General features: G+C 30.7%; 1 protein-coding gene across 1 annotated transcript; it reads left to right on the top strand.

Annotated features, from left to right (window-relative positions):
- Positions 1–1,046: 1,046 nt before the first annotated feature.
- On the top strand, positions 1,047–4,299 carry LOC117906800 (protein NRT1/ PTR FAMILY 5.10-like). The gene is made up of 4 exons (XM_034820003.1): positions 1,047–1,308; positions 1,407–1,624; positions 2,587–3,134; positions 3,303–4,299. Exons 1-4 carry the CDS (start codon positions 1,179–1,181, stop codon positions 4,117–4,119), a joined length of 1,713 nt encoding a protein of 570 aa, XP_034675894.1. The 5' UTR covers positions 1,047–1,178; the 3' UTR covers positions 4,120–4,299.
- Positions 4,300–14,055: the final 9,756 nt, after the last annotated feature.

Raw genomic sequence — 14,055 nt, 5'->3', positions numbered from 1 at the left:
TTAGATTTAATTATTATATTACTAGTTAATTATTCTTCAAGAGTATCAACTCATATTTACTTATTTAATAATAAAAATATTTCTAGAAATTTTGCATCTTTGGAATCCACCTTTTCTTTTCTCATGAAAATGAAATTCTACATAATGGGTTGAGAGTGTAGAATATCATCTTAGAGAGAGAGAGAGAGAGAGTTAAAGCCAACAAAAACACAAGGTCACTATTGGGTACCCATCTTAGTCCATTTTTATGGTACAATAAGAATATACAAAGTACAACAAAAAAATTAGTTAGTGGGAAACATTGAATTGTTCACCAACAACAATATGGAAATAGGATAAATCAAGATCTTAGGCCCATATCAATATAGTAGATAGCATCTATGTAGATAAATCACTCACACTTCACCAACATGGCCCTTCTCAATTTTAGACAAACTCATAGTTGGTATGTCAACACCACTCTTAGAGGACCTTTTAGTTTAGAGAGAATACATTTACATATTTTATTTTGAGTTGATTATCCAAGATTATTAAGTTTTCTATCTCTCCATCATTAACCCTTTACACATAAAGTTTGTTAGGGTAGAGTCTTGCAATAATTTATAAATAAAATATTTTCAAAAGTATTTTTTGAACTAATTAATGATGGATTAATAATTTTATTTAAAAATTAGGATTTATTATGTTTTATCTTTCAATCTATTACTTGTTTTTCACATTTCTCCCTCACATTTAAAGTTCAACAATGTGTCTTTAATACTTCTTAAATATATATAATGTACATTTATTATGTGATAATGTTAGTTTTAATGAACAGAAATATCCTGTCCTAAATACATAAAATAATTGAGGGTAAATTTGTAATTTTAATATGTGCAAATTTTTAATATAATTCAATTTCAAAATTGTTCTTACATCCTTCCTTTTCTTTTTTCTTTTTTTTTTGTATTTATCTTTCCATGTCACTGCCTAAATATCATTGGAAGGTGCTTTTGGACACACGCTTAAATTTCATCACATTGGAGAACGCAGAGACTTCTGAAGAGCAAGTTGGCTCCTATAGTAAAAGGATGCCAAGCCCCACAAATTGATTGCAACACTGTACAGAAAAAAAAAAAAAGGCAAAAGAAAAATGAGAAAATACCCTTCCGAGTGTGTTTTGTGGCTGAATCAAAGTCATGGCTGGAACTCCCGGAGGCCCCCGATCTCCGCTGCTGGAAGACACCGTCGATGGCTCCATCGATCACAAGGGCCGTCCAGCCAAGAGACCCACCTCCGGAGGTTGGAGATCCGCATATTTCATCATGGGTACCAACCACTAACCCCTAATCCTACCCATAAAATTATATGCTTACATTCCAAATAGCTTCTTTATAAAGACTCCAGATTCATATTTGTGTAAGCAGGTGCTGAAGTTGCGGGGAGGTTTGCATACTTTGGGATACAGTCCAATCTTATAAACTTCCTCACGGACCGACTGGGGCAGTCCGTACCCTCTGCTGCCGAGAGTGTGAATACATGGACAGGGACGGGGAGTTTAATGCCATTAGTAGGGGCATTTGTTGCAGATTCTTATATTGGTCGTTATGCCACCATCATTATTGCTTCTCTTCTCTACATCCTGGTTAGTTTTCCTCCTCCTTCATAATGGTAATGACCTTGTCATTGATATGATCCAGTGATAATATAGATTTCCTGGTTTTGGTTGGCTTTCTGAAATGAATTGATATGATTGGAGTACAATGGTGTCTTGCTCATCCCTACCCTTTGCTTACTACCTTGAAAAGATTCATGGGAATCCATGAAATTAGCAGTCATGTGAAGGTAGGAAAATTGATTAGTCGATATGTTCTAGTGTTAGAACCATAAGAATTACTAGATTTGTTTGCAACCAGTTCCTCGGTCTAACTTAGTTCTGGTAACAAAGAAAAATTAAAATTTTTTGTAACTACTCTCAATGGTATAAATATTGTCCACTAACTCGATAAACTCTCACGGTTTTAAAACACATCTAAAATATTAAAAGTAATTCATTCATATACAGCACTAAAATTTTTTCTCTCAATTTGATGTGAATATTACAATAGAGTGGACAATATCTACATGGTTGGGAGTGGATCACTACGAATAATATCAGAGTCAATTCTCGAATAGTATGAAAGTTAACTTGGCTTCCCAAAGGTCATCTATCTATTTCACCTCACAATCATGTACGATGTAACGAGGACATCATATCTACATAAAGGGTGATTGTGATATCTTATAAAAGCCTTTTAAGGCCGTGAGGACCTATTAAATGAGAGTGGAGCATTACATTAATCACCTGCATTTGATTCTATACTCTCCCATCATTGAAAGATTTATACCCTTACAATGGATAGACGGAAATCGATGATGTTAGGAAGAAAATCATCTTAAAATGTCTTAAATTCAACCTGGTTTTTAAAGCTCTCAAACTAACAATATTATCATGCTTAAAGGCACCAATCTATTGTAATTTATCTGACATGGTTGAGAGTGTGTTTTAATTAGCATACTCTATACTTGAATGATAGTCATCATTGAATGCGTTGGTATCAAATACAGGGATTAGGGATGTTAACTCTATCTGCTGTGCTTCCTGTTCCCAGCCATTCCGACTGCCAAAAAAGCAACAAAACCATTCCGTGTTCTCCTCCTCAGCTCCAAATGATATTCTTCTTTTTCTCGTTATATTTAGTGGCAGTTGGGCTAGGTGGGCACAAACCTTGCATCCAGGCTTTTGGAGCCGACCAATTTGATGGACGAAATCCAGTGGAGTGTATAGCCAAAAGCTCATTCTTCAACTGGTGGATTTTTGGTGTATTTTCTGTTACCATAGTAACTCAGTCAGTCTTGAGCTACATTCAAGACAACTTGAATTGGGGTCTTGGATTTGGAATCCCATGCATTGGCATGATACTGGGGCTGCTCCTTTTCTTGCTTGGGACTAGGACTTATCGGTATAGTGTCAAAGGCCATGAGAGAGGCCCATTTATGAGAATCGGTCAGGTGTTTATTGCAGCAGGTAAGAACTGGCTAGCAACACCTTCATCGATAGCTACAGAAGATTTAGCTGGAGGAACCTTGCGACAACAAGATTCTCAACAATTCAAGTAAAAGCAAATAACTTTCTGCATTGTCAAATAATGTTTTAGAAACATGTTCCTTTGTAAAGAATTTTTCAAAATCAAGATATTTTATAAATTCATTTCTAACTTTTAGAAACCATAAAAAGGTTCCTTAAGACCTTTATATATCTATATACTTGATTTTTTTGGAAGGTTTCTGAACAAGGCATTGCTTGCACAAGATGATTTGAAAGGAAATGGAAGGCAGTGTACTATTGATGATGTTGAAGAAGCAAAGGCAGTTTTAAGGTTGTTTCCCATAGGGGCTACCTGTTTGGCGTATGCTATTGTGTATGCTCAGTCATCTACTTTCTTTACAAAGCAAGGATTCACCATGGACAGATCAATTGGATCAGGGTTTGACATACCAGCTGCTTCACTTCAAGCCTTTATTGGCCTCTCCATTGTCCTCATCGTCCCCCTATATGACCGCATCTTTGTTCCCATTGCAAGAACCTTAACTAGGAGGCCATCTGGCATAACAATGCTCCAGAGGATCGGAATAGGCATGTTTCTGTCTGCTATTTCCATGGTAATTGCAGCACTAGTTGAGATGAAACGGCTCAAAACTGCACAAGAATATGGCTTGGTTGATGTGCCAAATGCAACTCTTCCAATGAAAGTATGGTGGTTGCTTCCCCAATACATCTTGTTTGGAATTACTGATGTGTTCACCGTGGTCGGTCTTCAAGAGTTTTTCTATGATCAAGTCCCAACTGAATTAAGGAGTGTCGGTCTCGCCCTCTGCCACTGTATCTTTGGAGTAGGGAGCTTCTTGAGCAGCTTTCTTATCTCTGCAATTGAGAAAGCAACTGGTGGAGATGGCCAACATAGCTGGTTCAACGATAATCTCAATCGGGCACATCTCGATTACTATTATTGGGTTCTTGCAGGGCTGAGTGCGGTAGGATTGAGTTTATACTTGTATTTTGCAAAATCTTACATATACAATAGGGGACGTGCATTATGAATGCACTTGGATTCAGGTACGTCAATTGTTGTAGACATGTTCAATGAGAATTGTTATCTTAAATTTGTACATATCTGTTGCAGGTCGACGGTTAGGTGTAGTATTTTAGAAGTGGTTGTCATAAGAAATTACATTTTTCAGTTTCCAAGGCAATGAGAAGAGAACATTGAATGCTGTGTACGTATTGAAGACTTGCCATAAAAATCCACACAATGATCTTCGATTTAAAACCCGGCCGGTTCAACCGGTGACCAGGCCTGATCCGATCCGGGTCGCATGTTGAGCCGGGGATGCCATTGATCCGCTGTCGAACGGGGCCGCCTGGGCCAAAATGGATTTTAACATTGCCGTGGGGCTGAGCTATCCAAAGAGCCATTTGAAGTTGCTTGTGAGAAGGGTTAATGTGTGGCAATATAAAGCCATCTTACTTCCTATCTCCTTCAATGTGGGATTGCTGCGAGGGAGGAATGAGAAAAAAATTTTGAAGCATAACCACCTTGAGGTTTTGCACCACTGTACTATTAGAGTTTTTTTTAATATTTTCACACAACAACAAATTATATAACAATAAAGTTCTCAAATTTTTTATAATAATAAAATTGTAAATAATATAAATAAAATAATATAATAATTTTTATAACTGTAAAATAATAAGATATATGACTTTATATATATATATATATAGTTAAATTAAATAACTTTCAATAAATATCTTTACATTTAAATATTATATATATTTTACTTAACAAAAAATTTAAAATATTAATACATTTATATATATTAACTTGATAATATTAAAGATGAAAAAAATAAATATTATTGATCTTTAATGTTTTATATATTTAAAATTTTTTATAAATATTTTAAATGTTAATAATATATAAAATACATATTTATGTAATCATTGGTTCAACCGTAGTTCGACCATCAATCTGACCATTGAATCATGAACTGACAACTTTTTCAATTCAATAATTGATCTTATTTTGAAAACATTGATATTTAATCCATGTTCAGAATGCTCTTCATTATGTGTTTAATTTTTTTTTTAAATAGGAATAAATTTTTAAAAATTCATCACCACAAATACTAAATTTCTCCGTCATTAAGATTTTTAATATTCCTTTCTTCTATATGGTATTATGATTAATCTCTATAACCTTAAACATGATCGTTGATCCTGGACCAACATTAAATTCATATTTAGTTCATTTCTTTAAGTGGCGTTTTATTTGTTGGTTGATTGAAAAATGTAAAATATTTAATTTTTTCTATTCAATTAAAAGTAACTTGTTAATGTCAACCAATATGACTAAACTAGACTTATTAATAGGAAGTTTACTTTAATTATATTAGTTGATATTAAAATATTATTTTTAATTGAGTAGAAAAAGTCAAATATTTTGATTTTTTTTATTCAATCAAAAAACAATCACCATCTTAGTTTTTGGACTACCCAACTATCCAAATAGACCGAGTGTTGGTCACCCTTAGCTTGGCCCATATAGACCTTTAGATTATGTTAATAAATTAAGTCCTAGCCCAGGCCTGGCCCAATACCCAAGCATTAATTTTAACTTATTGGTTATGAATCACTAATAATTTTTTATTATTATTATTAAAAAGGTCATTGAAAATCCAAAATCGAAATAATGACCTCTCTCTTTTAAAAACATGAAATTTAACTTCTTTTGAACAAAAGTAACCTCCACTAGTTTTCTAATCCCTATTTCACATCAAGCACTTTTATAAAAAGTTAAAATGAGGTTATTTACGTAATTTTCAATACATTAAAATCATTTTTTCAAATATGTGTATTATCTTATCCTCCTTAATCAAACATATTTTTTTACATGTTCTAAAAGGGTTGGGGACCTTTCTTATCATAATTTGCAAGACACTTCAGCCCATCTTGTAGATTGGGCTTGGGCTTCACTGGTCGGGCCAATCAGCCCAAATCTGTCCTAGAGGGATTGGCTAGGCTTATGCCTGGACTAGGTTTTTAGCCAATGAACCAAATTTACAATCCTAAGATAACTACCACTCTAATATGATATTAAAACTCTAATTTTTTTCGGGTTTGTATACAGGAGCTAACAAAAAGTAGCCAAGAAAGGAAAATTTAAAATAAAAAATAAAAAAAAAACATAAATCTCTTATTTAATTTACCAAAAAAATAAAACTCTAGTTTGACATTTCTCATGTTTGGTGGTAATTGTCATGATTTTTCTTTGTATGATGTGCTAAGCCAAATTTAGAATTTTGTTACCTTGAGTTAGTGCAGCCGCTCATCCTCTGATCTTTGCTTCTTTGACCAGCTTATTGTCTTGGTTCATGTCTCATAGCTACATTTCCATTTCCAGGATTCTACCCCTCCCATTAATTCCTCTCATGTATATCCTTTGTACAGTTCAGACTCTCTAGAATGTACCATGTAGAGAAGGAAAAAGAGAGAATTGTCCTTTCTAGAGATTGGCAGGTATCCTTCGTTTTCCAAGGAGGTGTCATGATGTGTAGATGGAATAGGGATTGAGAAAAAGAAGTTTTAAAATATGATTTTTAAAAAATGTTTTATAATATTTTTTTTGAAATAAAAATCTTTTTAAAAATTTGGAATTTTTAATTTTTTTTTTTTTTTATGTTTTAAAAATAAATTTTATAGGTAATACTTTATTTTTAATTATTCTTCATATTTATTCCATTATTTTCTAAAACAAGAATTAGAAAAAAAAAAATATTAACTAAAATATGTTTGACCAGATTTCACTACCATGAATCTGTCATCACCACTCGTATTGAAACCCCATAAGAAAGAGTCAAGAAATTTGAACCACCATCAAGTCCTTTACCTCGAATATGCATAATTAACTCTACCTCATCCTCTATCCTCTCTTTTGCCATTTGCACCAACAACCACCTAATTTTGCCTAATCAGACTGATTTCTTTGCAATGTTTTTTCCATCTGTGACTCTCACACATCAAAGTCTCTCACTATTTTTTAATTAATTGTTGTTTGAGAAGACCCACTTAGAAGAAACAATTGATTTAGAGGTTTAATCCATAGTCGAAAAAACAAAGTAGCAATAATGATACCCTACATGTGAGAAGACCATATAGGAAATGGAAAATTTTAGAGGGAAGATAACGAGGTTCGGTCTTGGAGGAGAAGAAAAATAGGGTGAACATAAATATAAGAGAGATACAGTTTGGTTGAGAGACCTCGGAGGAGATGATAAAACAAGAGTCTTGATTTCTTTTTTTCATAGCTTATAGAGTGGGAAAGTGGGAAAATCTTATTTATGATTGTCTTATTTTCTTAGGCAAATTGATATTTTCTCGAGCAAATTTGTTTCTTTTTCTTTGTTTTTACTAATATAATTTGTTCACAATTGGTTCATGGATATAGGTAATTCATTTAAAGATGTAGTGCATTACCTCTTAATTAGAGGGACAATTGGTCTTAATCATCGAGATGAATATTTCATGATGAATGCACTAATTTATATGGTTACACAATGAATAGAATCTATGGTGAGTCACAAAATTTGACTATCAAATGAAACCCTAAGGTGGTCACACATTCCATATGTATTGGATCACGATTGATGGAGGCCGATGACAATAGGTATTCTTGATATCTCATGGAGATTGAGATCGTGTGTCCCCTTAGATGATCCTAAGGACATGTGTTCAAGATATCTATAGTTATAGTAGTTCCCTATTTGGAACTAAAGAGCATAGAGTATATGAGTTAATCATATAATGGAAGAATTTGAAATTCAAGGATTGTAGAGCTAATCTTGAGAGGTAGATAATATTCACCTTGTTAAATTACATACACCAGTTTATGAGGAGACTACATACAGTAAATAGTAGTTCCCTAAGTTCTTGTATCTTATTGTAATATACATGAAATACTAAAGTGTAGTTGACTTTTTATAGTGGAATATTGAATTAACTTCATAATTGTATTTAAAGGGATTTAGTGTTTGCCTATTGGTCTCAATAGTCTTAGCTCGAGTTCAAATTCCTTAATGACATAATTTATAAGGGTTAATTGAATTTTCCACTCACATTTGTGTATAAGGACATTTTAGTAAATACATAAGGTTGCACAATTGAGTTATTTAATTAGTTAGGACCCAAGTAGACTAGTTTAAGTGACCTAAGCCTACTAAAGACCTATATAAACTCATCTTAAGGGTTTAGGGTTTAATCTTGATAGTCTTTCATTCCATTCACTCCTAGAAAGAGAGAAAGAGAGAGCTTTAGCCATTAACCCTAGAGAGGATTCGACCTCTTTAGTTTTGAGGTTCAAGGAAAGAGTCATCATGGTAGAAGATCGATGGGCTTGTGAGGTCTACATGACTACAAGCCTAGCCTTATATGTCTCAATATTTCCATCTACTCCCTTCTTCTTCTTATAGACTCAATTGCACCCTATATATTTTATCCCTTTAGGTGCTTCTACAAGTTCCTAAACTAGATTAAAAAACACAGATTCTAACTTTGCCTCTATATCCTTATGCCAAATATGTGCATCACATTCCTTATTACTTCATCATTATCTGTGAGATCAATTTCATTTTCCTCTAGAATGACCTCAAAAGATTGTCCTAAATACATCTATCAGTTTGGTTAAGCAATAATCTTCCCACTACGACAAACCACTGGTGTACTAGAAATGGGAATGATTGGTACCGAATCAATAGTGTTTTGTGCTATTGTGAGTCTCATCTAGTGCTTTCAAATCAATCTCACTCCTAACCATATTTGTATCATTGTTTCTTCATGATATTGGTATTCCACCACAAAGGATTCATGGTCTTCCTTATCATAATTTGAATGTTTTATGTATGTCTATGAATCAAGTTTTCCATGGTCAAACTGATTGTGAGTCTAACAATCATCTTATTCAAGAAAAAAATGTACTTAGAATTATTGTTATAAGATTTGTTCCCTCAAATTTTAACTTGTTGATATATTTTCACAAAGTCAATGTCTCAAGCCTTACTTTTATCACAACAAATCAAATTGGATCTTCTTTGTCCATGACAACCCAATTCAAGCAAGAGAATTAATGAATCAAGAAGTAAATCAAGTTGGGTTTCTCATCGGCCAACATGAGCAAGTTAGGAAGACAATTTATTCTAGCCACAATTCTAGAGATCAAGATTTTCTCACTTAATTTACTTGCAGATAGTAAATCAACTTACCAATATATTGATTCTATTACATTTTTCCTTGAAAGATAATAAAACCTTTGATTCGGAATTCTCCAACTTGTAACCATGAACTTCGTTATAATTATAGATTTTCTCACTTCTTATTTCAACCTAAGGAAATTTTAAAACCCTTTTTAAGTATAACCATAAATGTTTCAAGGTCATTCATGAAGGATAATGTTTTTAGTATCCATTTTGATATGTAATATTAAATCAAAGACCCATGTGCAAAAGGTGAAAAAGGAGGCAACACACGAGTCAAGTTAATTCATATTTGTATTCCACCAACAAAAAATTATTATCAAACTTCAAAATCACAAGCCCATTTCACAAGTCATTGACTAATTCCAATTAGTGGCATTTGTAGAGAACCCAATCAAAATTAAGTTGAAAAGGTTGTTTTGAATAAATGATCTCAAAATACAACTTCCATTTGGGGCTTACATAGAAGATTTATTGCTACTTTCATTATTTTTCTTTCAAAGTTAGATTTTGACCATGGGAGTTCCAGATCTTACAAGTTTAGTCATCTCATCTTTATACCTTGAGGTAGTGCAACCACTCATCCTCCAATCTTTCTTTGACCACCTTATTTTCTTGATGGTGCTTGATAGCTACACATCATTTGTTCATTAATTCCTCACAATTAATATCCCTTGAACAATCATCTCTATAACTCACTCTTTAAATGGACTTTCCATGAAAAGATAAGGTAATATGCTTTCTAGGCAAGTTAGGGAAATTGTATTTCTACAAGTTACCTGATATATTGGATAGGAAAATGATACTTCACTTTCATCCTTTGATGAGGACAGCAACTTAAGGACTTTTATATCTTTGTGCAAGAATCTCAATTAAGCTATTCAGTATCATTAATTTAATTAATATGGTGTCATAATCTTATTAATTAAAATTTAGTTATATTTCCATTTGGGTTCTTTAATTTTGATCCTAATCTTGTATGTCCTTTCAATTTATCATTAGAATAATAATCAATGCTAATTTGAAATATCACGAAAATTCTAAAATATCAATTTTGCTTCATAACCTTTAATGGCAGCACTTGATGTATTTGACTAAATCTAGATACTTGAATAAGGGATTTTCTTTTAAAAAAAATGTTCTTTTTAAAAATATTATTATAATAGAATTATTTTTTAAAATACAGGTATTATCTCAACCTTTTGACACAAATATTTTTAAAAAAAAAAACAAAAAATACCTTTCAATATTATAGAAAACCCAAAATATAAAAGAGTGAAACAAATGATACAAACCCATGTATCCACTGTCTTTAGATAAACAACATGTTGTTTTATAAATAGCTAATTTTCTTATCTAGCAATGATTAGGGTTTCTTCTAAACAAAGGCAAATGGAATATCAAACAGCTGCCATACTCCACTAAAGTTGACTTGCCATGGTTATTATTAGGTCTACCAATAAAGGACTTTCATCTGTATCTGCAGTCATATAAATAAATCTGGATGAGGGTTTGCTCCAATTGGATCTTATCTTACAAAGCAGTAAGGCATGATTGAAGTTGAAACCAAGGAAATTTGAGAGAATATTGTTGTTGAAATTTGGAAGTATGGGATTCCAATTTTCTAATGATTCATGTGTATGACAGTTGTTGGTTGGACCTTACCTGTCACTAGTGACAACTCATTGCTTTAATGTGCTTCTTTAATCATCCCCACCTGCAACCTAATTTCCTTAAAAATAAAAAAATCAGAAAACCCATATAATAATAAATATATTTTTAAATTATTTACAAAATAAAAATTATTTAACATCATTTAAAAATAACTATATTCCATCTTTCAATTTTTTTTGTTTTGTATCTTATATTTAATTTTTTATTTTATATATTTATGCCATTTTTTATCGATCTAAATTTTATGTCATATTAAAAATTAAATAGATATCAAATTAATATCATATATTTTTCCTAAAAAATTCAAAAAAGAAAAAGTTAATTGAACATTTATGAAATTGTTGACAAAAGTTTAGACACACATTTTGAGAAAATAATTAAAGATTAAGTAAAACAATGATTTATTTTTGCTAATGAGGAGCCCCATCTATGAGTGTAAGTGTGTAACCGACAGATTTTGGAAGTTTCAATCAACCAATAATAGTTTCATGTGGGTTTTCACAATTTCATCATTACATTAATGGAAAAATAGAAATAAAAAATAATAATAATAATAAATTACTTCCTCAATTTATAATCATCTAAAAATTGCAAGTTTTTGTATATATATTTTATTGTAAATGATAAAGACGTGCTCAAAAGTCAACTAACTTAATGGTATTTAGTAAATCAATTTAATTATTTAAAGTGATTGATTAAATTAATTTAAGTTATTAAATAAATTAAATATATTTTATTAAATAACTTAAAATGGAAAACAAAAATAATTAAATTATTTTTAAATCTATATCTTCATTTTTACTTTTTTACTCTCATTTATCCGATTACCTCAATGATCATCTCCTTTACTATTCCACAACCTTCATTATTATTCAATGTCTTTTATGCTAGTTTTAATTTGATAATATAAAATAAGTTTTAACTTAATTTTATCAAATAACTTTAATACTTAAAGTAAGAATTAAGTGATAAGTTTTAAGTTAATAATTTAATTTAACATTAATTTAAGTCATTAAGTTATTAGTATTAAGTTTTACCAAATACCCCTTTAATTAATTAAAAAAAATTCACTTTGATTAATAAAAATTTTTGCTTTTTTTTTTTTTTTAATGTTAAGTCATCCATATATGACACCTTGTTTGTTTCCTTAGATTTAATTATAATTTTTAAAAATTAAAACCTAAGAGCTAAATGATTAATTAATTTAACTAGTATTAATGATAAATGAGCTTAGATTATTAGACTTGTGAATAAAGAACTAGGCATGGTCTTATGATTTTTTCCTTGATAATAAATATTTAATTAATAAAAAATTAAAGAGAGATTGATTGATGGTCTTTCCTCATATTCTCATAAATATTCTAGGTGGGAAGTCCCTTTCATCTCCTTTTAGAAATTAGAAAAATGCCTATTTGATTCACCAATTGAGTTGATCTTGTCCTATTATCTTCTTCCTTGGATGCCATAATTATTCTTGAATGCAATGTAAAATTGTTACTCTCCATGTAGGAAGTAATTAAAATATTGACTTGGTGATAGAAAAAGTATGTAATTAAAATATTGACCTGCTGATAGAAAAGGTATCAAATTAACAGTTTACTGGTGGTGAAAATACCTCTCTCTCTCTCTCTCTCTCTCTCTCTCTCTCCCTCTCTCTCTGAAGTTGCAAGGGTTGAATGGTCTCGGACAAGGGATAAGACAAACGAAATTATTGTAATAGGGATTATGCACATTAGCATTCTGCTTCCCTATTGTTGTCCGTTTCTCAAGAACTTTCCATTCTAATTTGGTTGAGGGGATGGAAAATATAACACATAAAAACAATTCAAGTTAGAATAAACTTTGATGAAGAAGAAAGGAATTTGATGGAAGAATAATCTCAATAAAAAAGGTATTTCAATAAAATTAATCATAAAAAATATTTTTTTTAAATTAAAATTGAAATATTTATTGTAACTTTTCCTATTAATTTTCATGATTTTGTTTTCCTTTTTTCTTATCTAACATTTGCCATAAAGTTAACAAGAACGATCTTTTTAGAAGTGGAACAATTATTAAACTAGATTGATTTTACCAATGAACTATTAAACTATAAGTTTAGATGACATAATAAGCATATAATTTATATATTATTAAAAATAAAAATAATTATAAAAATAAATAAATTTTACGTACGAACTTTTTCCAAAATAAAATTCTACGAATATATTATTTATACTACAATATTGGATGTTATGTTCTAACTAATTGAAATCTCCATAATATTCTTGATAATCCTAATATATATCATTCATGAATTGGATGTTATGTTCTAACTAATTTAAATCTCTATAATATTCTTGATAATCTTAATAGATATCATTCATGAACAACATAAGGAATCACCAATAATAAACTAAATTTTCAAAAAGTTTTGAATATGCAAGTAGCATCCACAAAACAATTATATATCATAGTACTGAACATATTAATATCCAAACACATCACTATTCATGTCGAAGAACAAAATCTAAAGATGCCAAATGAGCATTATGGATTATCAAAGTTCTCCAAATCAACCTGCTCCAGAGCCTCCTTGTCATCATTCTTGACACTTACAAAAATTTTCAATAAATATTAAGAACAAAATAGCAATTATTCATTACTTCTTTTATGGCAAAAATAATTATTAAAATTTTATAACTTTAGGAGTGGAATTTTGTGTATCATTAATTTGAATGGATCCTTCTCTATATAAAATGTTCTCAATATCTTTATAATCAAACTCTCTTAGCTAATCCTTCTCAATTATTTTCATTAATACATTCATAACGAAGAGGATCATAACTCATTTCCTTGATAATACTGCATATAACATTTTAATTCTACCAAATTAACATTTTACCACAAGTTGTTATGAATGTATATAAGAAATATTATTAATGCTTAATCTATTTTTTATTTATTAAGTATACATTTAAATACATTCCAATTTCTCTAATTTCCTAATGAAGAAGATGAAGTTTAACTCAATATTTGAATTGTCAACTTTTACAAATGTGGTGCCCTAAACCA

The sequence above is a fragment of the Vitis riparia genome, chromosome 18 (genome assembly GCF_004353265.1).
Source record: "Vitis riparia cultivar Riparia Gloire de Montpellier isolate 1030 chromosome 18, EGFV_Vit.rip_1.0, whole genome shotgun sequence".
Lineage (NCBI taxonomy): Eukaryota > Viridiplantae > Streptophyta > Magnoliopsida > Vitales > Vitaceae > Vitis > Vitis riparia.
The sequence above is the reverse complement of the archived record's forward strand: the minus strand, read 5'-3'. Positions and strand labels throughout refer to the sequence as shown.